This window comes from Oncorhynchus masou, chromosome 27, assembly GCF_036934945.1.
Source record: "Oncorhynchus masou masou isolate Uvic2021 chromosome 27, UVic_Omas_1.1, whole genome shotgun sequence".
Lineage (NCBI taxonomy): Eukaryota > Metazoa > Chordata > Actinopteri > Salmoniformes > Salmonidae > Oncorhynchus > Oncorhynchus masou.
The window spans coordinates 14,660,907-14,682,866 of record NC_088238.1 but is presented as its reverse complement, the minus strand read 5'-3'; the positions used below and the strand labels follow the sequence as shown (position 1 = coordinate 14,682,866).

At 42.4% G+C, this 21,960-nt stretch overlaps 1 protein-coding gene across 1 annotated transcript; it reads left to right on the top strand.

Annotated features, from left to right (window-relative positions):
* The first annotated feature begins 13,388 nt into the window (after positions 1-13,388).
* Positions 13,389-17,778, top strand: ccdc107 (coiled-coil domain containing 107). The gene is made up of 6 exons (XM_064939287.1): positions 13,389-13,764; positions 14,060-14,286; positions 14,529-14,601; positions 14,810-14,900; positions 15,435-15,544; positions 16,894-17,778. Exons 1-6 carry the CDS (start codon positions 13,626-13,628, stop codon positions 17,193-17,195), a joined length of 942 nt encoding a protein of 313 aa, XP_064795359.1. The 5' UTR covers positions 13,389-13,625; the 3' UTR covers positions 17,196-17,778.
* Positions 17,779-21,960: the final 4,182 nt, after the last annotated feature.

Below are 21,960 nucleotides of genomic sequence, written 5' to 3'. Positions count from 1 at the left end.
GTAAACATCAGCCCCAGAGGCAAGAGGGAAGTCCAAACAAGTAAGTGACATTGCTACAGAATCACAGTGTTCAGACAATACAATAATAATCAGTGTGTCCTCGGTCCTTGTATCTCCAGTCTGGCATCAAACACTATCAACAGATGTGAGTTTAATCCATAACATACAGCGTCGAGGCTAGTGACCATCAACTCTAGTATCACAAACAAAACACTGGAAATCGTGAATTACAGAAAGGGGAAATATATGAATATGCGGTAACACTTTACTTCACACGTAGTGTCATAACCATGTCATAACAACTGTCAATGTGTCATAACCTGTCATAATATGCTCATAACACTGTTACATATGTTTAGACCTGTTGTCACATATATTATGATATTTTATGGGTGGTTATGACACATATGAGTTTCAAAACCCACAAAACCTACCACACAAGGCAAAACATTCCATTACACCATAGCCTACGTATCAAATTGTGTTGAGTGATGTTTGGTATGGTCAGTGATATCTGGGACCCTTGGGACGTCCCTACCATAACTCCTAACCTTAACCTGAACTTCTATGGGGTAAGGAAGTCCCAAGGATCCCGGATAACACAAATATTTGGTGTCCAGTACACAGATACAGGCAGAAAGTGGTAAATATGATTCAAGGTCAGAGAAGTAAAGCACAAAATTGTTTGTCAATTTTGTTTTACATTCATCTTTTGAACTGTCATTGTAATTTGATGTAATTCTTCTGCATTTTAATCTTTTGAAAATTCACAGAGCTTAATTTATGTAAACTACCATAAGCAAAATAAATAAATTAGCTAAATGTTTTAATGCTATTAAGTGCTATCCTCAGAATACAATGGTACATCTCACTGTATATGTTTGTAGCGAAATAAATTAAATTCAATATTATAATGTATTTATCTGTTAACTTCTTAGGGCTGAAATCCCGTTAATGGGATCGATATGGCAACAGCCAGTGAAAGTGCAGGGCGCCAAATTCAAACCAAAAATCATAATTAAAATTCCTCAAACATACATGTATCTCATACCATTTTAAAGGTAATCGTGTTGTTAATCCCACCACAGTGTCAAATAGGCTTTACAGCGAAAGCACCACAAACGATTATGTTAGGTCAGAGCCAAGTCACAAAAACACACAGCCATTTTTCCAGCCATAGAGTGGAATCACAAAAAGCATAAATAGAGAATGAATCACTAACCTTTGATGATCTTCATCAGATGACACTCATATGTATGTTTTGTTCGGGAAAGTTCATGTTTATATTTAAAAAATCACGGGAAACATTGGGCGCGTTATGTTCAGTAGTTCCAAAAACATCGGGTCAATTTGCAGAGAGCCACATCAATTTACTGAAATACTCATCATAAATGTTGATGAAAATACAAGTGTTATACGTGGAATTAAAGATATACTTCTCCTTAACTTTTTATGGCTGCAGGGGCAGTATTGAGTAGCTTGGATGAAAATGTGCCCATATCAAATGGCCTGCTCCTCAGTCATAGTTGCTAATATTTGCATATTATTAGTAGTATTGGATAGAAAACATTGAAGTTTCTAAAACTGTTTGAATGATGTCTGAGTATAACAGAACTCATATTGGCAGGAAAAATCCTGAGTTGAAATCAAAACAGGAAGTCAGAAATCTGAGCTTGTATGTATTCACCAGTCCCCAATGAAATCCCCTTGAGATATGAATGATGTTGCACTGCCTAGGGGTTCCACTAGATGTCAACCATCAATATAAATTATAATGAGGCTTCTATGTTATTGTGAGAGTGAATGAGAGCAGAATATATCAGCTGTCCATCAAGCAACCGTTTTGTGATCCCACTTTTTCCTCATGGTAGTCACTTGAGAAGAAATAATATTCCGGTTGGAACTTTATTGAAGCTATATGTTGAAAACATCCTAATGTTTGAATCTGTACTTAGTTTGAAATTTCTTTGACCAGTAATATCACTTTAAGTTTTTGTCCGATTTAACGCTGACCAGAATTAGGGTTTGGATATGTATACCAAACGCTCTAACAAATGAAGGTGTTTGGACATAAATAACGGACATTTTCGAACGAAAAACATTTATTGCGGACCTGGGATTCCTGGAGTACTTTCTGATGTAGATCAACGTTAAGGGAATATTTATCATGTAATTTCTTGTTTATGTTGACGCCATCTTTGCGGCTGTGGTGTTTTTAAATTGAGCTCCGTCTCAGATTATTGCATGCATTTCTTTTTCTGTAAAAAAATGTTTTAAATCTGACCAAGCGGTTGCATTAAGGAGAGGTATATCTATAACTCCATGCGTATAACTATATCATCATCTACATTTATGATGAGTATTTCTGTTGAATGATGTGTCTATGCAAAATCACTTGATGTTTTTGGAACTAGTGAACTTTATCAAACAAAACATGCATGTATTGTGTAACATGAAGTCCTATGAGTGTCATCTGATGAAGATAATTCAAGGTTAGTGATTAATTTGATCTTTATTTCTGGTTTTTGTGAAGGCTATATTTTGCTGGAAAATGGCTGTGCTTATTGTGGTTTGGTGGAGACCTAACAATCGTTTGTAGTGCTTTCGCTGAAAAGCCTATTTGAAATCGGACACTTGTGGGATTAACAACGAAAATAGATTTAAAATGATATAAGACATGTACGTTTTAGGAATTGTAATTATGAGATTTCTGTGCTTTGAATTTTGGCGCCCTCTATTTTCACTGGTAGTTGTCATATCGATCCCAGTATCGGGATTGCAGCCATAACAGGTTAATGCAACCGCTGTGTCAGATTTCAAAAAAGCTTTACGGAAAAAGCAAACCATGCTATAAATCGGAGAACGACGCTCAGAGAACAAATACATATCCGTTATGTTGGAGTCACCAGAAGTCAGAAATAACATTATAAATACTCACTTACCTTTGATCATCAGAATGTACTCCCAGGAATCCCAGTTCCACAATAAATGTTTGATTTGTTAGATAATGTCCATCATTTATGTCCAAATAACTCCTTTTGTTAGGACGTTCAGTTCAGTTCACAAATGCAAGATGACCAATATCCCACTATCTTCTATAGGGGCTGAGTTGAAAATCGACCAACCTCAGATTTCCCAACTTCTTGGTTGGATTTTTTTCTCAGGTTTTTGCCTGCTATATGAGTTCTGTTTTACTCACAGACATCATTCAAACAGTTTTTAGAAACTTCAGAGTGTTTTCTATCCAAATACTAATAATATGCATATATTAGCATCTGGGACTGAGGAGCAGGCAGTTTACTCTGGGCACCTCTGGGCATCTTTATCCAAGCTACTCAATACTGCCCCCTAGCCATAAGAAGTTTTAAACTACTTTTGTCTGTCACCTTTAAACAATGTACATTTCTTAATGGTCACAACATAGCAAATATTAAGAGAAGCATAAATAATAAAGAGCATTACCTTGTGCAGACTTATGTTGACTTGACACTTTGGAATTTGAAGTTTAGACCCAGATGAGTCTTTCTTTGTTCATTTGCATTGAGCAGTGAACTAATTGTTGGTGCTTATTAACAAGAAGAATCAAGTGTTTGCCTCAGGAAATCCACTCGAGAGAAAAAAGGTACAGAGAGGTGAAAAAAATAGATAAAAGGTGAGATGCCTGTACAAGGATAAGATGCAACAGATAATGTTACAGGGAGACTCCAGTACAAGGATAAGGTGCAACAGATAATGTTACAGGGAGACTCCAGTACAAGGATAAGGTGCAACAGATAATGTTACAGGGAGACTGCCTGGATGAGCTTTAAGAATATGGCAAATGCCCCCTTCAAAGTGAGGCAACGTATTTATCCCTGCTCAGATGAGGGTGTGCCTCTCTACAGCCAATTAACTAAACAAGTTCTTCACCCGCTTTGAAGCAGGGGGCGGCCCGCTCCCCCTGCCTGTGTGAAGGAGGATGTCATGTCAACCGAGAGCGCACTTGTCATCAATGAGGACGTTGTAGGGGGTGGGTCCCAAAAACCCTCCCCATTATTAAGGGGACCTTACGATTCATATGTTTTGCTGCAGACCTTATAATAATATACTGTTGCTATGTGTCTAAAAACTCTGCCACTATACGTTACACAAGCCATCTATATTAGTCTTTGTGGTTAAGCCCTGGCTGTTGTGAGAGTGTGCTTGCAGGCTGGGTCTGAGTCGGACCGAAACTAGATAAAAAGAAGTAACCACTGTTTGGTTTTTACATTTTGATCTTGTGTGACAGAGGACAATTCTAAGAAATTCAGAGAAGCTACTGTACTAGGTTGCCTTATAAGGTAACCTCAGCTTATTGATGCATGCATACATAGACGTAGGTGATCATACCACTAGGGAGTGATCACATGTATAAAATCAGCTGTGTCCTTAGGTGGGATGCAGAACTTACTCAGATAATCAACAACAAGTGCGATAACAAACCGAAACAGTTCCGTGTGGAAGACACAGAACATAACCACCCACGAAACACAATAGAACACAGGCTACCTAAATCTGGTTCTCAATCAGGGACAACGATAGACAGCTGCCTCTGATTGAGAACCATATCAGGCCAAACACAGAAATAGAAAATATAGAAAAACGAACATAGACTGCCCACCCCAACTCACGCCCTGACCATACTAAAATAAAGACAAAACAAAGGAATAAAGGTCAGAACGTGACACTTGGTGTTTTCTTCAGGAAGGCAGTGAGTTGCTGCGCAACATCTTTTTCAAAAGAATTTGAGAGGAATGGAAGATTCAATATAGGCCGATTAGTTTTTATATTTTCTGGTCAAGGTTTGGCTTTTTTAAGAGAGGCTTTATTACCACCACTTTTAGTGAGTTTGGTACACATCCGGTGGATAGAGAGCCGTTTATTATGTTCAACATAGGAGGGCCAAGCACAGGAAGCAGTTCTTTCAGCAGTTTAGTTGGAATAGGGTCCAGTATGCAACTTGAAGGTTTAGAGGCCATGATTATTTTCATCATTGATTCAAGAGATATAGTACTAAAACACTTGAGTGTCTCCCTTGATCCAAGGTCCTGGCAGAGTTGTGCAGACTCAGGACAACTGAGCTTTGGAGGAATACACAGATTTAAAGATGAGTCCGTAATTTGCTTTCTAATGATCATGATCTTTTCCTCAAAGAAGTTCATGAATGTATTACTGCTGAAGTGAAAGCCATCCTCACTTGGGGAATGCTGCTTTTTAGTTAGCTTTGCGACAGTATCAAAAATACATTTTGTATTGTTCTTATTTTCCTCAATTAAGTTGGAAAAATAGGATGATCGAGCAGCAGTAAGGGCTCTTCGATACTGCACGGTACTGTCTTTCCAAGCTAGTTGGAAGACTTCCAGTTTGGTGTGGCGCCATTTCCGTTCCATTTTTCTGGACACTTGCTTTAGAGCTCGGGTATTTTCTGTATACCAGGGAGCTAGTTTCTTATGACAAATGTTTTTAGTTTTTAGGGGTGCAACTGCATCTAGGGTATTGCGCAAGGTTAAATTGAGTTCCTCAGTTAGGTGGTTAACTGATTTTTGTCCTCTGACATCCTTGGGTAGGCAGCAGGAGTCTGGAAGGGCATCAAGGAATCTTTGTGTTGTCTGAGAATTTTTAACACGACTTTTGATGCTTCTTGGTTGGGGTCTGAGCAGATTATTTGTTGCAATTGCAAACGTAATAAAATGGTGGTCCGATAGTCCAGGATTATGAGGAAAAACATTAAGATCCACAACATTTATTCCATGGGACAAAACTAGGTCCAGAGTATGACTGTGACAGTGAGTAGGTCCAGAAACATGTTGGCTCCGAAAGCCTTTTGGAGTGGGTCTGTGGACTTTTCCATGTGAATATTAAAATCACCAAAAATTAGAATATTATCTGCTGTGACTACAAGGTCCGATAGGAAATCAGGGAACTCAGTGAGGAACGCTGTATATGGCCCAGGAGGCCTGTAAACAGTAGTTACAAAAAGTGATTGAGTAGGCTGCATAGATTTCATGACTAGAAGCTCAAAGGATGAAAACACATTTTATTTCGTAAATGTTAGCAACACCTCCGCCTTTGCAGGATGCGTGGGGTATATGGTCACTAGTGTAACCACTAGTGTAACCACACAGTAAATTCATCAGGCTGAAGCCATGTTTCAGTCAGGCCAGTCACATCAAGATTATGATCAGTTCATTGACTATAACTGCCTTGGAAGTGAGGGATCTAACATTAAGTAGCCCTATTTTGAGATGTGAGGTATCACGATCTCTTTCAATAATGGCAGGAATGGAGGAGGTCTTTATTCTAGTGAGATTGCTAAGGCGAACACCGCCATGTTTAGTTTTTCCCAACCTAGGTCGAGGCACAGACACGGTCTCAATGGGGATAGCTGAGCTGACTTCACTGACTGTGCTAGTGGCAGACTCACATCCCAGAAAGCCCCTCAATCCCTAACAGGTACCATATACCCACACATGTATAAATTAGTAATGTACAGCAAACTTGTACACATTGTAAAATAGAAAATAGAAAACAGTATTCAGAACGTGACCTACCCCTTGCATCACATTTTCATACTGTGGAGACCTGACGTTCAAGATCTCCCCCTATTTGCAAGCGGGCCAATCACAACACGCCTTATTGTCATCAGAGTTGAACCAACCAATAAGAATGCTTGAACATTAAATACACATTTTTTTAGAGGCAAGTGGAAACATAACCAACCCTGTTACGTAGGCAAACCTGGACAAGGTGTTCGGGCTTCCCTGAGCAAATCATCAGTAACAGGGCCATCGGGGCAGCCCAGGAATGTGTACTGGACAAATAATTGTTGATGAACCTCTGCTTGACTCTGACATGGTGCTGTCCATTGATGGTTCTGCAAATATAGATCAAAGTACAGGTTAAAAAAACATGTAGGATTTACTGTTTATTCAGACTCAGCATATGCTGTTGGGGTTTGTTTGTCATGGTGTGGGGTTTTGGAGAACAAGAGGGTTTACTGACACCACAGGAACACCTATTAACCTCTTTGGGGTAGGGGGCAGTATTTTCACATCCGGATGAAAAGCATGCCCAGAGTAAACTGCCTGCTACTCAGGCCCAGATGCTAGGAAATGCATATTATTGGTAGATCTGGATAGAAAACACTCTGAAGTTTCTAAAACTGTTTGAATGATGTCTACTAGCATAACAGAACTCATATGGCAGGCAAAAACCTGAGGAATAATCCACCAGGAAGTGGGAAATCTGAAGTTTGTTGTTTTTCTAGTCTTAGCCTATCGAATATACAGTGTCTGTGGGGTCATATTGCATTTCCTAAGGCTTCCACTAGATGTCAACAGTGTTTAAAATATTGTTTGATGCTTCTACTATAAAGGAGGGGGTAATGGGAGCTGAATGAGTCAGTGGTCTGCCATAGTGCCATGAGCTGGTGACGCGCTTTCACGTGAAAGTTAGCTTGCGTTCCATTGCAATTCTACAGACAAAGGAATTCTCCGGTTGGAACATTATTATAAGATTTATGATAAAAACATCCTAAAGATTGATTCTATACATCGTCTAACATGTTTCTACGAACTGTAGTATGACTTTTCTTCTGAACTTTCGCCTGGACCTGCCTGCGTGTCGTGAGTTTGGATTTGTGAACTGAACGCCCTAACAAAAGGAGTTATTTGGACATAAATGATGGATTTATCGAACAAATCAAACATTTATTGTGGAGCTGAGATTCCTGGGAGTGCATTCTGATGAAGATCATCAAAGGGAAGTGAATATTTATAACGCTATTTCTGACTTCTGTTGACTCCAACATGGCGGATATCTGCATGGCTCTTGATTTGTTGTCTGAGTGCTGTACTCAGATTATTGTATGGTTTGCTTTTTCCGTCAAGTATAAATAAATAAAAATCTGACACAGCGGTTGCACTAAGGAGAAGTATATCTCTAATTCTGTGCATAACACTTGTATCTCATATTAAAGTTTATGATGACTATTTCTATAAATTGATGTGGCTCTCTGAAAATCACAGGATGTTTTGGAAGCAATATATAGTGTTGCACCAATTTATCTCTATTTCTGCTTTTTGTGACTCCTGTCTTTGGCTGGAAAATTGTTGTGTTTTTTTGTGAGTGGGTGCACACCTAACATAATCGCATGGTATGCTTTTGTGGTAAAGCCTTTTTGAAATCGGACACTGTGGTGGGATTAACAACACGTTTATCTTTAAAATGGTGTATGTTTGAGGAATTTTAATTATGAGATTTCTGTTGTTTGAATTTGGCGCCCTGCACTATCACTGGATGTTGGTCAGGTGGGACGTTTGTGTCCCACGCACCCTAGAGAGTTTATGAATAGGACATACGTTGAACAGTTGATTGGAGCAATGCGAAAACCTAACAAATTGCCTATTGTTAAGGTAGAGGCACACCCAGGTAGGAGTGATTATGCTAGTATTGGTAACAGCATAGCTGATGAGGCGGCCAAATTGGCTGCTTTCCGTTGTCACACACATGCATTCTATTTGTGTCATCTGAAACTAATGATCTTGAGAAACAGCAGCAGGCTGATATTCTCAATCACCAAGTGTGGAGGGAGAGAGGGTGTGCTCTTTGTCCTAGGTCTGGCTTATGGCTGCATCTTTTGTCTGACATGCCCTGTTTACCATCAACCATGATCTCTACTATTTGCCGATTGGCTCATGGAGTGAGCCATTCATCAAGGGGGGATATGAAGGAGGAGAATATTTCGGCCCAATGGTTTTGCCCAGATTTGAATCAGCACGTAAAACAGTTAATTTACCGTTGGGACATGTTTGTTATATAACAGACAAGGGAACTCCACTACAACCAGGGAAGTTCCCCACTCCAAAAGGACATTTTGTCCACCTTGCTATGAATTTCATAGACATGGTAGAGTGAAAAGAAAGAAAGAGATACTGTCTGGTGATAATTGACATGTTCACCAGGTGGGTGGAAGCATTTCTCACTACCAATTGTGTTGCGCGAACAGTTGCAAAATTGCTAGTCAGGGAAATCATACCCAGGTTCGGAGTGCTTGAGGTTTTGTCTGCAGACAATGGCACCCATCTCATAGGAGATGTGGTTGCCCAAGTGGCCAAAATGATGGGTGTTGACCAGATGTTTGTGTCCATCTATCAACCGCGGAGTAACAGGAGTTACTGAGAGGGCTAATCAGACTCTGAAAGGCTCCCTTGCCAAACTATGCCATTCCACTGGAATTGACCTTATGAAAATGCGCAGCAGCCTTAACAAAGGTATTGGGTGTACACCTTATGAAATGTTAACAAGATGACCAATGAACACCCCAGGGGTGAGACCTATGACTGACCAACAGACATAACTGAGGCACAGTGTGATCACATTGAGTACATGAAAAACTTCTATTGTCAGTTTTCTCCACTCTCACACTAGGAAAGCAGCAGAACCAATCTCAGGTAAAGGATCCAGATGCTCTGACCATCTGCATAGGAGACTGGGTGGAACTACGAGTCCATAAAATAAAATGGAACCAGCCAGGATGGATGGGACCCTTCCAGGTGACCATGGCAACACCGACTTCAATCCGGGTAGCAGAGAGGTCCTGCTGGCATCATCTCTCCCACTGCAAGCATCTCCCAAAGTGGACGCCATGGATGAGCGACTGGACAGAAGCAGAGGGCCCAGACCAAAAGGCCGGAAAGAAAGATGAAAAAGAAGGCTCTATCCAAAGTGGAAGAAGGAGACATCATTTCACACTCACACTGAGGTTCTGTAACTAGGAGGCAGAGACTAGCCCGGGTCTGGGGGTTTGTTTTCCCCATCCTTTCCATGGGTCTCCTTGTTGGCGCAGCCACAGGTCCCCCTGGGGGATCTGAGGAAAACAACAAATGGATACAAATGGTGAGAAAAATTGGAAATCAGAGTAAGAGGCCAGGAACCCAGGTTTTAGTGTTTAGAAAGCCTACACCAACCACTGAACTGTTTGGGAGTCATAGGTTCTTCTCATAGGTTGAGCCTATGAGAAGGATAGAGTTTGAATGTGGGTTTTTATACTTTATGCAGAGAGGTAATGAGAAACAACCTACTAGGCGAAGGAAGACCACAGGACTGTCCTTTGGGAGAAGAACTGAGAGGTTAGCCGGGGAACATGGGACACATGTATGTTGGGGTGGTCACAAGAAGGGAGCAAACTTACCTAATGTGGTAGAAGGAAGCAGGCAGATCCCTCTATGGCCTAGAACTCGCCTCGGGAGAGGTGAGTCAGTCTTCACGGTATGAACTACTGACTCTGTAAGGTATAATTATCCCAGCAGGCACCCGTGGATAGAATTGTTAGGAAATGGAGGCTTGAGCATCAATCCCATACTGACCTCCCTAAGCCCGAAATCAACCCCTGCTCTGTGTCTTTGTTCCAGGGTGTGTTGAGGGGTGCTGTCCGTCCTCCCAGGCCATAGTGCACCAGCAGATAGGGTCAAAGTAGTGGAATGGGGTCGTGTGTTTTTAATGAGTGTAGGAGGTGGTGTCTAGGGCTATATTTCACTTTCTTAGAGGAAGAGGACTACTGAAGGTAATAATATTTTTTAAATAGCAACACACCGTGCAATGATTTCCAAGATTTTACTGAGTTACAGTTCATATAAGGAAATCAGACAATTGAAATAAATAAATTAGGCCCTAATCTATGGATTTCACATGACTGGGGATACAGACTTGCATCTGTTGGTCACAGATACCTTTTTTTTAATCCATGGGGGTGGATCAGAGAACCAGTCAGTATCTGTTGTGTGGTTATAGTTGAAAGAGTATAAATGGTATCAAAAAGCTGTATGAAAGCAACCTATTCCAGAGATGTCTGTCACCAGTCTGTAGCCCTGATTATCTATCACCTTCTCCGAAGGGCCAGTGGGTTCGATGATAAAGAGTCAGGTTACATTCAAATTCCTGTCTGTAGTTTAAGCTGCTACTTGGGAAGATATCAGAATTTCTTGTATTTACTTCTATTGTGAGTTGGCCAAGTAGTGCAGGGGAACATCCTGACTGGATTTGTATTTGGGTGAAATTCAATATTATTAAATCATCCTGTTAAAATGTTGTAAGATATCATAATTAAAGAATGTGCGGTCTAGGACTATAGCTAACAAAGAAGTGGATGCACTAGTTTTCTGTGTGTGTGTGTAACATTCACTAGATTAACTCAACTACAGTAACTGAAGAAGACGCATTAATAAACACATTCTCAATCAAGGAAGTCACATAATAAGAGCTGTTCATCTTGCGTTTATGGTCATGTCGCAGCAGTGTGTAGGAAGGAGGTGAGTAGTAGATTTGTGCCAGCACAGAGGGATATGCCAACGACTGATTTATGCTTCAGTAAGGTTGTCCTCTTAGTGTTCATATCAATGGTTATCAACTGTACCACAGAATGGAAACGTAAATCACAGAAGATAGATGTTGTGGTGGCAGCTGCAGAGATGTATTTGGCTACACGAAATTTGACTTCAGAAGAGTTCCAGGGTGTGTTGAGTGGTGGTGTCCCGTCCTCCCAGGCCGTTGGCATAGTGCACTAGCAGATAGGGTCAAAGTAGTGCAATGGGGCAGTGTGTTTTTAATGTGTAGGTGGCGGTGTCGAGGGCTATATTTCACTTTCTTAGAGGAAGAGGACTAATGAAGGTAATAATGTTTTTTTTAAATAACAACGCACCGTGCAATGATTTCCAAGATTTTACTGAGTTACAGTTCACATAAGGAAATCAGTCAATTGAAATAAATAAATTAGGCCCTAATCTATGGATTTCACATGACTGGGGATACAGACTTGCATCTGTTGGTCACCGATACCTTTTTTTTTTAAAGCCATGGGCTTGGATCAGAGAACCAGTCAGTATCTGTTGTGACCACAATTTGCCTCATGCAGCGCAACACAACTCATTTGCATCGAGTTGATCAGGATGTTGATTGTGGCCTGTGGAATGTTGTCCAACTCCTCTTCAATGGCTGTGTGAAGTTCACCTTCCAGGAATTGTGTACTGATCCTTGTGATATGGGTCCGTGCAGTGTGATGCTGTGATGATTGTGATGATGAGGTGATGGCAGCAGATGAATGGCATGGTAATACACTGGTGGAAAACCTCCCAATTGACATACTTGAGTAAAAGTAAAGATACCTTAATAGAAAATGACTCAAGTTAGAGTGAGTCACCCAGTAAAATACTACTTGAGTAAAAGTTTTTTAAAGTATTTGGTTTTAAATATACTTAAGAATCAAAAGTAAATGTAATTGCTAAAATATACTTAATTATCAAAAGTAAAAGTACAAATGATTTCAAATTCCTTATAATAAGCATACCAGATGGCACCGTTAGTGTTATTTTTATTTCCTGGAAAGCCAGGGGCACACTCCAACACTCAGACATCATTTACAAATGAAGTGTGTTTAGTAAGTCCGCCAGATCAGAGCAGTAGGGATGACTAGGGAGGTTCTCTTGATAAGCGTGTGAATTGGACCCCTTTCCTGTCCTGCTAAGCATTCAAAATGTAACTTTTGGGTGTCAGGGAAAATGTATGGAGTAAAAAGTACATTTCTTTAGAAATGTAGTTAAGTAAAAATATAAATAGTAAAGTACAGATACCCCCCCAAAACTACTTAAGTAATACTTTAAAGTATTTTTACTTAAGTACTTTACACCAGTGCGACAATGGGCCTCAGGATCTCGTCACGGTTCCTCTGTGCATCAAAATTGCAATGGATAAAATGCTATTGCTTAAGCTTAAGCCTGTCCATACCTTAACGCCACCTCCACCATGGTGCACTACGTTAACAACATCCACAAACCCCTCACCCACACAACGCCATACACATGGTCTGCAGTTGTGAGGTCGGTTGGACAGACTGACAAATTCTCTAAAACGATGTTGAAGGCGACTTATTAACTTTCAATTATCTGGCAACATCTCTGGTGGACATTCCCGCAGTCAACATGCCAATTGCAAACTCCCTCAAAACTTGAGACATTTGTGGCATGTTTTGTGTGACAAAAAAGCACATTTTAGAGTGGCCTTTTATTTTCCCCAGCACAAGGTGCACTGGTGTATTGAGCATGTTGTTTAATCAGCTTATTGATATGCCATACCTGTCGGGTGGATGGATTATCTTGGCAAAGGAGAAACCCCTTCTCTGTTCACTAACAGGGTTTTAAACAAATGTGTGCACAAAATTTGAGAAACTTTTTGTGCTTATGAAACATTTCTGGGTACTTTTATTTCAGCTCATATATATTTGTATCAGAATAGATAAACCGTGGCTGGCCTAACACTCCAGTACAATAGGTGGCGGTGTATAGACCTAAAGGTTGGATGCGATCTGTCAACCAAATCCTGAAGAAGATGATGAGGAGGAGGAGAAGAAGCAGCTGTTTATCTTCAGTCAGCACGGTTCATATGTACCTCAATAGTCAGCACAGGATTTACGTGGTTTTCAGCTTGAAATGGCAATGAGTCAGTTTCCTTTCTGCGTAATAGCCTAGAAACGCTAAAGATTCGGTGTTGCACGTCTGGACCAAAGGCTCCGGTTGTCTTCGTCGCTGTTCTGGTGCTTTACGGTGCAGAAGGATATGGTTTTCTCATCGTCCCAGCAAGTGGTGGTCGCATTTACAGCGGTGCTGTTTGCGTTTGTGGTGTTCCCTAGAATGTTCGGCGTAGGATCCGGAGCGAAGGAAACAAGAGGTTTTGATGCACGCTACAACAGAAAAGGTAGCATGAATTTGCATTTTAAAATAGTATTTGAATTGGCAATGTGACTGCACCGTCATATTCTGTAGGCCTAGCCTATGCAATGTTTTGCTCCTGCAATGGTATATTTGTTTAGTAGCCAAAAGTTTGACTATGTTCAAAAATGTCAAACTTATTTAAAACAAGATATGTCTATTTGCAAAAGTGTGCAACATCGTAGCCTCTTAAGGATTTCGCAATAAGACAAATGTCATGAATAGGCCTGTTCATCATAATCATCACCATCGTCTTCTAATTCTCTCATGTTATTTCTCAGCGGGTCCAGGACCAGGTGCAGTGAGAGGGCAGCTGGTCAACAAGAACACTGCTGGCTCCATGAGCAAAGCACAGACCCTGGAGAACATGCAGCAGATGAAGGTGATGATGGAGCAGGAGATGAAGGGTGACAAATACAAAACCAACAGCAACAAGGGCTACGTGTTCACGCTGATGCCGCTCTACGCCATCGGAGTCGGCCTCTTTGCAGCGTACAAATTTCTGAAGGTATAAGCTGGAGCAGGAATTCCACCACTGAAAAATATTGTAGCAGTGATGATTGTGATGGGGTTGCTTGGGGATATCTAAACAGGCATGCGTGCACACGCCTACACAGACAGAGGGAGATGGATTGGAGTAGATTGCTAATCAGAACAAACGTGATTGTGGTGAACTATGGCAACACTGTCAGTCTGAGCCTGAGTGGACTAAACACACACATGGCTTTTCATATCTCCCTTCTCTCTAAGATCAAGTCTGCAGATGACTCCCAAGCCCAAAAGAACAAGGATGCCAAAGGTCCCAAGAAGTCGGAGGAGACAGGTGTGTTGTGTCCATGTGGTGTGCCACAAGGGTCTGTTTGCATACCTTTGTTCATCTTACCCATCATGCAGATGCTTTTTTACATGGTTTTACATGGTGGCTTTCACTTTCCATAGAGAATCAGCTGTTTGTTTTACATGGTGGCTTTGTCTCTTTCCATAGAGAATCAGCTGTTTGTTTTACATGGTGGCTTTGTCTCTTTCCATAGAGAATCAGCTTACAGAGCTGGAGCAGCGGCTCGCGCAAACAGAGAAGATGCTCAACTCCATTCTGACCCAACTGGACCCATTGACAAGTTGGTAAGTAAGCCAACTGACCCATAAACCACGGAGCTCCGGTTTGTCTTCTGTTTCTGTGTAATATTACTCTGTAAATAACCCCATGTAATTAAATACATGTCTGTCGTGATTAAGACCAGTTTATCCTGACAAGGTCGTAATAAGTTATTGGGGGACGTTGCATGGTCTTGATAAACTGTTGACACTATTGATCCTGCTGAATCTAAGAGCGTTTATGGTAATGTGACTCTGGGGGGTGTTGACCAGGCACCAAATGGGAGATAGTGTCTTACCGAAGCACATTTCTGTATCAACTGGGTGTTGGGTGAAGTGGCCCCTAGGGCCAAGACGTTGATTTTTGAGTCTCAGTTTCACATTTCCCCGACTAATGGTTAAGGTTAGGATTGGGGAAGCTGATCCTAGATCTGTACCTAGAGAAACTTCACCCCGGAGCTATGAACTGAACCTAAGAAGGGCAACTGGTCAGGGACTGCGTTTCCCAGAGTTCTGTCCTCAGTGACCCTGCTCTCTCCTGGCCATTTCGCTCCTCTCCAGTGTCAAGTCTGTGGCCCAGGAACAGAAGAACGAGATCATGTCCCAACTCCAGTCCATCCGCCACTTGATGAAGAAGAGAGGCATGGACTGTCCACCCCTTAACATTGAAGGTAGGTGGCCCCACCTCCTGCTGGGACATGTTCATTAGGCACCAAATGGAAGAATATAGACCAATAAGGACTACTTTGGGTTTCATTTATCAAAGGTTTGTAAAAAAGACTAAACCTTACGTTCTGCAAGTTTTCCTGCTACGGTTGGTATTTACATATTTAAACCTGACAGGAAGTGTGCGTATCTCCACACACATCTCAGACTCTGCCTCCACACAACTTCTTGTGGTTGAAGAATTGTATTGCAAGCAAATATTGTAATTTTGTGGAAGCTGCGTTGCTTGGTGACACCGAATGACTGTAATTACAGTTACTAACAATGCTGATAAACACAAAGCGTATTGATAAAACAGATTTTCCGTTGGTAAGGAGATCACTGGGCTTGTATGTTTATTATGCAAACCAACCATATTGCAGGACATCTGTCCTTTTCTGACATTAATGGTTTATTCCTGCTACTATACAACAAATATTTACCATTCAATAGGTCAAGCTTCTTGACAGGAAATAGACCAGCAGCCTAGACTATTTCAAGTATTTAACAGTAGGCTATGGACTTACCGTGCAGGAGTGTGACCTCATAACATATTTAATCTCCGCGCCTATACCAAGGCAGGAGATATTGATGAACAAAATATTGAACAACAGTTGGTCTTTTGTGTTGAAGCATTGTGGGCTGTCGCACTTAGTTTAACATTTCTCAAATAGACAATCAATTTTGCGGAAATCGCGGACAGAGTTTGGATCTCGCCTGTTTAGTTTGAAAAAGTCACTGTAAAAAGATTAAAACATTCTGCCAACACCTCCACAATTTGTTGTGTTTCCAAATTCTAGGATCTCCACATGCCCAGAATTTAGTTTGAAATTCAGCACAATTGATAAATGAGGCCCCTCGATAAAAGTAAACTATTTTGTTATCCATTGCAACAAAAAAATATAAATTTTAAATGTTTTCTGTCGTGTTCCCTATTTTATATTACTCTGGTTTTCTTGGTATGGTATCTAAAAATGGGCCAGGTTGGAGCACCGCTCTCTCCTGAATGGTTTGGCATTCAGCTCCAAAAAGTAACTTTCTGACTGTAAAATAAAAATACAGTGAACAAACGTGTATGGAAGGTTTTTTTTTTTTTTTTTTTTTTTTTTTTTTTTGGGGGGTGCAAAATTAAATTCCCTTTATTTGTCTTGGGGGGGGGGAAATGAGTTGGGCAGCAAGAGTCCCACTCCCCATCATACATGATCCACATGAGCAGTTTTGAGATCATGACTCAAACACACCCATCCTGAAATGGGGTGTCTATTTGCGGTGACTACGGCGTATGATCGCAACATTTCCCTTTTTCGTCTTTCAGAGCCGCAGTGCGAAAGGAACCTGGATGACCTCATCGAGTCTCTGGCAGCCCACGGCCACACCTCGCCAGAGCTGGTTGCTCCTGCGGAAGACTATCAAAGTGGTGTGGTGAAAGAGGAGCCAGTCCACCAGCAGCACCACCCTGAATCCAAGGATGAGCACTCAGTGACCGACGCTGAGGAGGAGGACATGCCCTCCTTGGAGGATTCTTGTGAGACAAACATTGAGGACATAGGCCGAGCCCAGAACATTCCAGAAGAAATGCCTACAACTGGGCTCAGACGACGCAACAGGCTGGAATGAACAGAAAAAAGGGGGTTGTTTTAAACTGTACATGAATAAAGCCATATGTGTATTTTCTCATTCTTAAGCAGTCTGTTCAGTAATGCTCTGGCTTTTGGCTCACAGTTGAATAAGAAAGGGCAGCTATCAATGTGAAAGAATTTTGTCTAAGGTTGTGTGTGATGAAGGTGATATTATTTTTTTTTCTTCTTGTGTTCCATCCCTTAAAGCATAGCAGATCCCTGGCTAGGCCAATGTGTAGGGTTAGGACTTACTCCTGACAAATAAAATCCCCAGAAGCCTAACTCCATATAACATTTGACTTAGGTCTGGAGGTTTTCCTTGTCAGGCCCCAAGTATGAGTCCTGAGTTTTCCATCCTTGAACCAAATGTTAGTTAGTATGTAAGGCACCTGTAAATGTGCTTTCATCACGTGACTGCTGCTTGGAAACCCTGTAATTCATTATCTGCTGCCATCTTTTAGAAGCGGTCATTTCGGCCCTAAATATCAAGACCTCAAAGTGTGTTATGCAATCTTGCAACTGCCATCTGTATGTCATAGAATAGTCAAAATAAAAATATGTCAAACATAGTTAACTATAAATAGCTACATTTAGTTTTTCTACTATGTACTCGAGTCTACAAGATACAAGTGCAAGCTTGTGATTGGCTTGTGGTATGATTTGCTCGTTTTCAGACATCTTATGCATGTGTTTTTCTCTGCAACTGATCTTGAATGTCCTGGTGGATAAAAGTGCATGAGTTCTCTTACTAGAAGGAGATGCAGGACAATCATGAATGTATTGATGACAGAGTCTAAATCATGCCTCTCCAACCCTGTTCCCGGAGAGCTACTGTCCACTGGGTTTCTCTATAACCCTGTTCCCGGAGAGCTACTGTCCACTGGGTTTCTCTAGAGCTACTGTCCACTGGGTTTCTCTATAACCCTGTTCCCGGAGAGCTACTGTCCACTGGGTTTCTCTATAACCCTGTTCCCGGAGAGCTACTGTCCACTGGGTTTCTCCCTGTTCCCGGAGAGCTAACCCTGTTCCCGGAGAGCTACTGTCCACTGGGTTTCTCTATAACCCTGTTCCCGGAGAGCTACTGTCCACTGGGTTTCTCTATAACCCTGTTCCCGGAGAGCTACTGTCCACTGGGTTTCTCTATAACCCTGTTCCCGGAGAGCTACTGTCCACTGGGTTTCTCTATAACCCTGTTCCCGGAGAGCTACTGTCCACTGGGTTTCTCTATAACCCTGTTCCCGGAGAGCTACTGTCCACTGGGTTTCTCTATAACCCTGTTCCCGGAGAGCTACTGTCCACTGGGTTTCTCTATAACCCTGTTCCCGGAGAGCTACTGTCCACCCTGGGTTTCTCTATAACCCTGTTCCCGGAGAGCTACTGTCCACTGGGTTTCTCTACCCTGTCCACTGGGTTTCTCTATAACCCTGTTCCCGGAGAGCGGAGAGCTACTGTCCACTTGGTTTCTACTGTCCACTGGGTTTCTCTATAACCCTGTTCCCTACTGTCCACTGGAGAGCTACTGTCCACTGGGTTTCTCTATAACCCTGTTCCCGGAGAGCTACTGTCCACTGGGTTTCTCTATAACCCTGTTCCCGGAGAGCTACTGTCCACTGGGTTTCTCTATAACCCTGTTCCCGGAGAGCTACTGTCCACTGGGTTTCTCTATAACCCTGTTCCCGGAGAGCTACTGTCCACTGGGTTTCTCTATAACCCTGTTCCCGGAGAGCTACTGTCCACTGGGTTTCTCTATAACCCTGTTCCCGGAGAGCTACTGTCCACTGGGTTTCTCTATAACCCTGTTCCCGGAGAGCTACTGTCCACTGGGTTTCTCTATAACCCTGTTCCCGGAGAGCTACTGTCCACTGGGTTTCTCTATAACCCTGTTCCCGGAGAGCTACTGTCCACTGGGTTTCTCTATAACCCTGTTCCCGGAGAGCTACTGTCCACTGGGTTTCTCTATAACCCTGTTCCCGGAGAGCTACTGTCCACTGGGTTTCTCTATAACCCTGTTCCTGGAGAGCTACTGTCCACTGGGTTTCTCTATAACCCTGTTCCCGGAGAGCTACTGTCCACTGGGTTTCTCTATAACCCTGTTCCCGGAGAGCTACTGTCCACTGGGTTTCTCTATAACCCTGTTCCCGGAGAGCTACTGTCCACTGGGTTTCTCTATAACCCTGTTCCTGGAGAGCTACTGTCCACTGGGTTTCTCTATAACCCTGTTCCCGGAGAGCTACTGTCCACTGGGTTTCTCTATAACCCTGTTCCTGGAGAGCTACTGTCCACTGGGTTTCTCTATAACCCTGTTCCTGGAGAGCTACTGTCCACTGGGTTTCTCTATAACCCTGTTCCCGGAGAGCTACTGTCCACTGGGTTTCTCTATAACCCTGTTCCCGGAGAGCTACTGTCCACTGGGTTTCTCTATAACCCTGTTCCTGGAGAGCTACTGTCCACTGGGTTTCTCTATAACCCTGTTCCCGGAGAGCTACTGTCCACTGGGTTTCTCTATAACCCTGTTCCTGGAGAGCTACTGTCCACTGGGTTTCTCTCCAACCCTAATCTAGCACACGTGATCCTAATAATTAGCTGGTTGATAAGGGGAATCCAGTTAGTGATAAGGGGTTTGTGGGAACCTACCGGAGGGTAGCTCTTCAGGAGCAGAGTTGGAGATCCATGGTCTGAATTAATTTGCGTTTGTCTAGTTATGTAGTTCAGATTAAGCACGATATGTGTATTTAGCCAAACACAAACATGCATTCTGCTCCCTGTTTCCTTTCTAAGTATTTTATGTGATCTATCGTTGACTGTAGTTAACACAGAAGTTAGCCTCTGGTTAGAACCAACCCAGTGAAACTACAGGATAGAACAGAAATCAAATGATCTCATTGGTTTTGTCTTAAATTGCACCCTACCGATTCCCTATATAGTAGGCCTCTGGTCAAAAGTAGGGAAATGGTGACATGATCTGTGTAGTAATACTGTACCATCAATCAAACAATCACGTTTCTGTAGAAATGCTGTGTACCACAAGACTTCTCAAAACACTGACAAATATCTTGTCTTGTGATAACTATAGCTTTGGAGCGAATGTTTAGCGAACACACAATTCCTATATCTGGAAACTATAGAAACACTGCGACGTTTGTCTCCTGTTTGAGAGGTAATTTGTCGGCGAACTCTGTATTTTGTGTAGCTGTGCTCTTGGGCATAACTGAGGACTGTTGAAAGATGGAAGAAAATGTTTCACTCCTTACTAGAAAATAAAGGTGCTTTGTGGCAACCCTTTGTTGTGTGAATATTTACTCCATTTCATGCATCTATTTGATGGATTGATTTGATTTCAAATCAAATTTTATTTGTCACATGCACATGGTTAGCAGATGTTAATGCGAGTGTAGCGAAATGCTTGTGCCTCTAGTTCCGACAATGCAGTAATAACCAATGAGTAATCTAACCTAACAATTCCACAACTACTACCTTATACACACAAGTGTAAAGGGATAAAGAATATGTACATAAAGATGTATGAATGAGTGATGGTACAGAACGGCAGAGGCAAGATGCAGTAGATGGTATTGAGTACAGTATATACATATGAGATGAGTAATGTAGGGTATGTAAACATTAAATTAAGTGGCATTGTTTAAAGTTGCTAGTGATACATTTTTTACATCCATTTCCATCAATTTCCATTATTAAAGTGAGCTGGAGTTGAGTCAAAATTCTGGCAGCAGCCCCTCAATGTTAGTGGTGGCTGTTTAACAGTCTGATGGCCTTGAGATAGAAGCTGTTTTTCAGTCTCTCGGTCCCAGCTTTGATGCACTTGTACTGACCTCTCCTTCTGGATGATAGCGGGGTGAACAGGCAGTGGCTCGGGTGGTTGTTGTCCTTGATCTTTATGGCCTTCCTGTGACATCGGGTGGTGTAGGTGTCCTGGAGGGCAGGTAGTTTGCCCCCGGTGATGCATTGTGCAGACCTCACTACCCTCTGGAGAGCCTTACGGTTGTGGGCGGAGCAGTTGCCGTACCAGGCGGTGATACAGCCTGACGGGATGCTCTCGATTGTGCATCTGTAGAAGTTTGTGAGTGCTTTTGGTGACAAGCCTAATTTCTTCAGCCTCCTGAGGTTGAAGAGGCGCTGCTGCGCCTTCTTCACGACGCTGTCTGTGTGGGTGGACCAATTCAGTTTGTCCGTGATGTGTATGCCGAGGAACTTAAAACTTACTACCCTCTCCACTACTGTTCCATCGATGTGGATAGGGGGGTGTTCCCTCTGCTGTTTCCTGAAGTCCACAATCATCTCCTTTGTTTTGTTGACGTTGAGTGTGAGGTTATTTTCCTGACACCACACTCCGAGGGCCCTCACCTCCTCCCTGTAGGCCGTCTCGTCGTTGTTGATAATCAAGCCTACCACTGTTGTGTCATCCGCAAACTTGATGATTGAGTTGGAGGCTGGCATGGCCACGCAGTCGTGGGTGAACAGGGAGTACAGGAGAGGGCTCAGAACGCACCCTTGTGGGGCCCCAGTGTTGAGGATCAGCGGAGTGGAGATGTTACCTATCCTCACCACCTGGGGGTGGCCCGTCAGGAAGTCCAGTACCCAGTTGCACAGGGCGGGGTCGAGACCCAGGGTCTTGAGCTTGATGAGGAGTTTGGAGGATACTATGGTGTTAAATGCTGAGCCGTAGTCGATGAACAGCATTCTTACATAGGTATTCCTCTTGTCCAGATGGGTTAGGGCAGTGGGCAGTGTGGTTGCGATTGCGT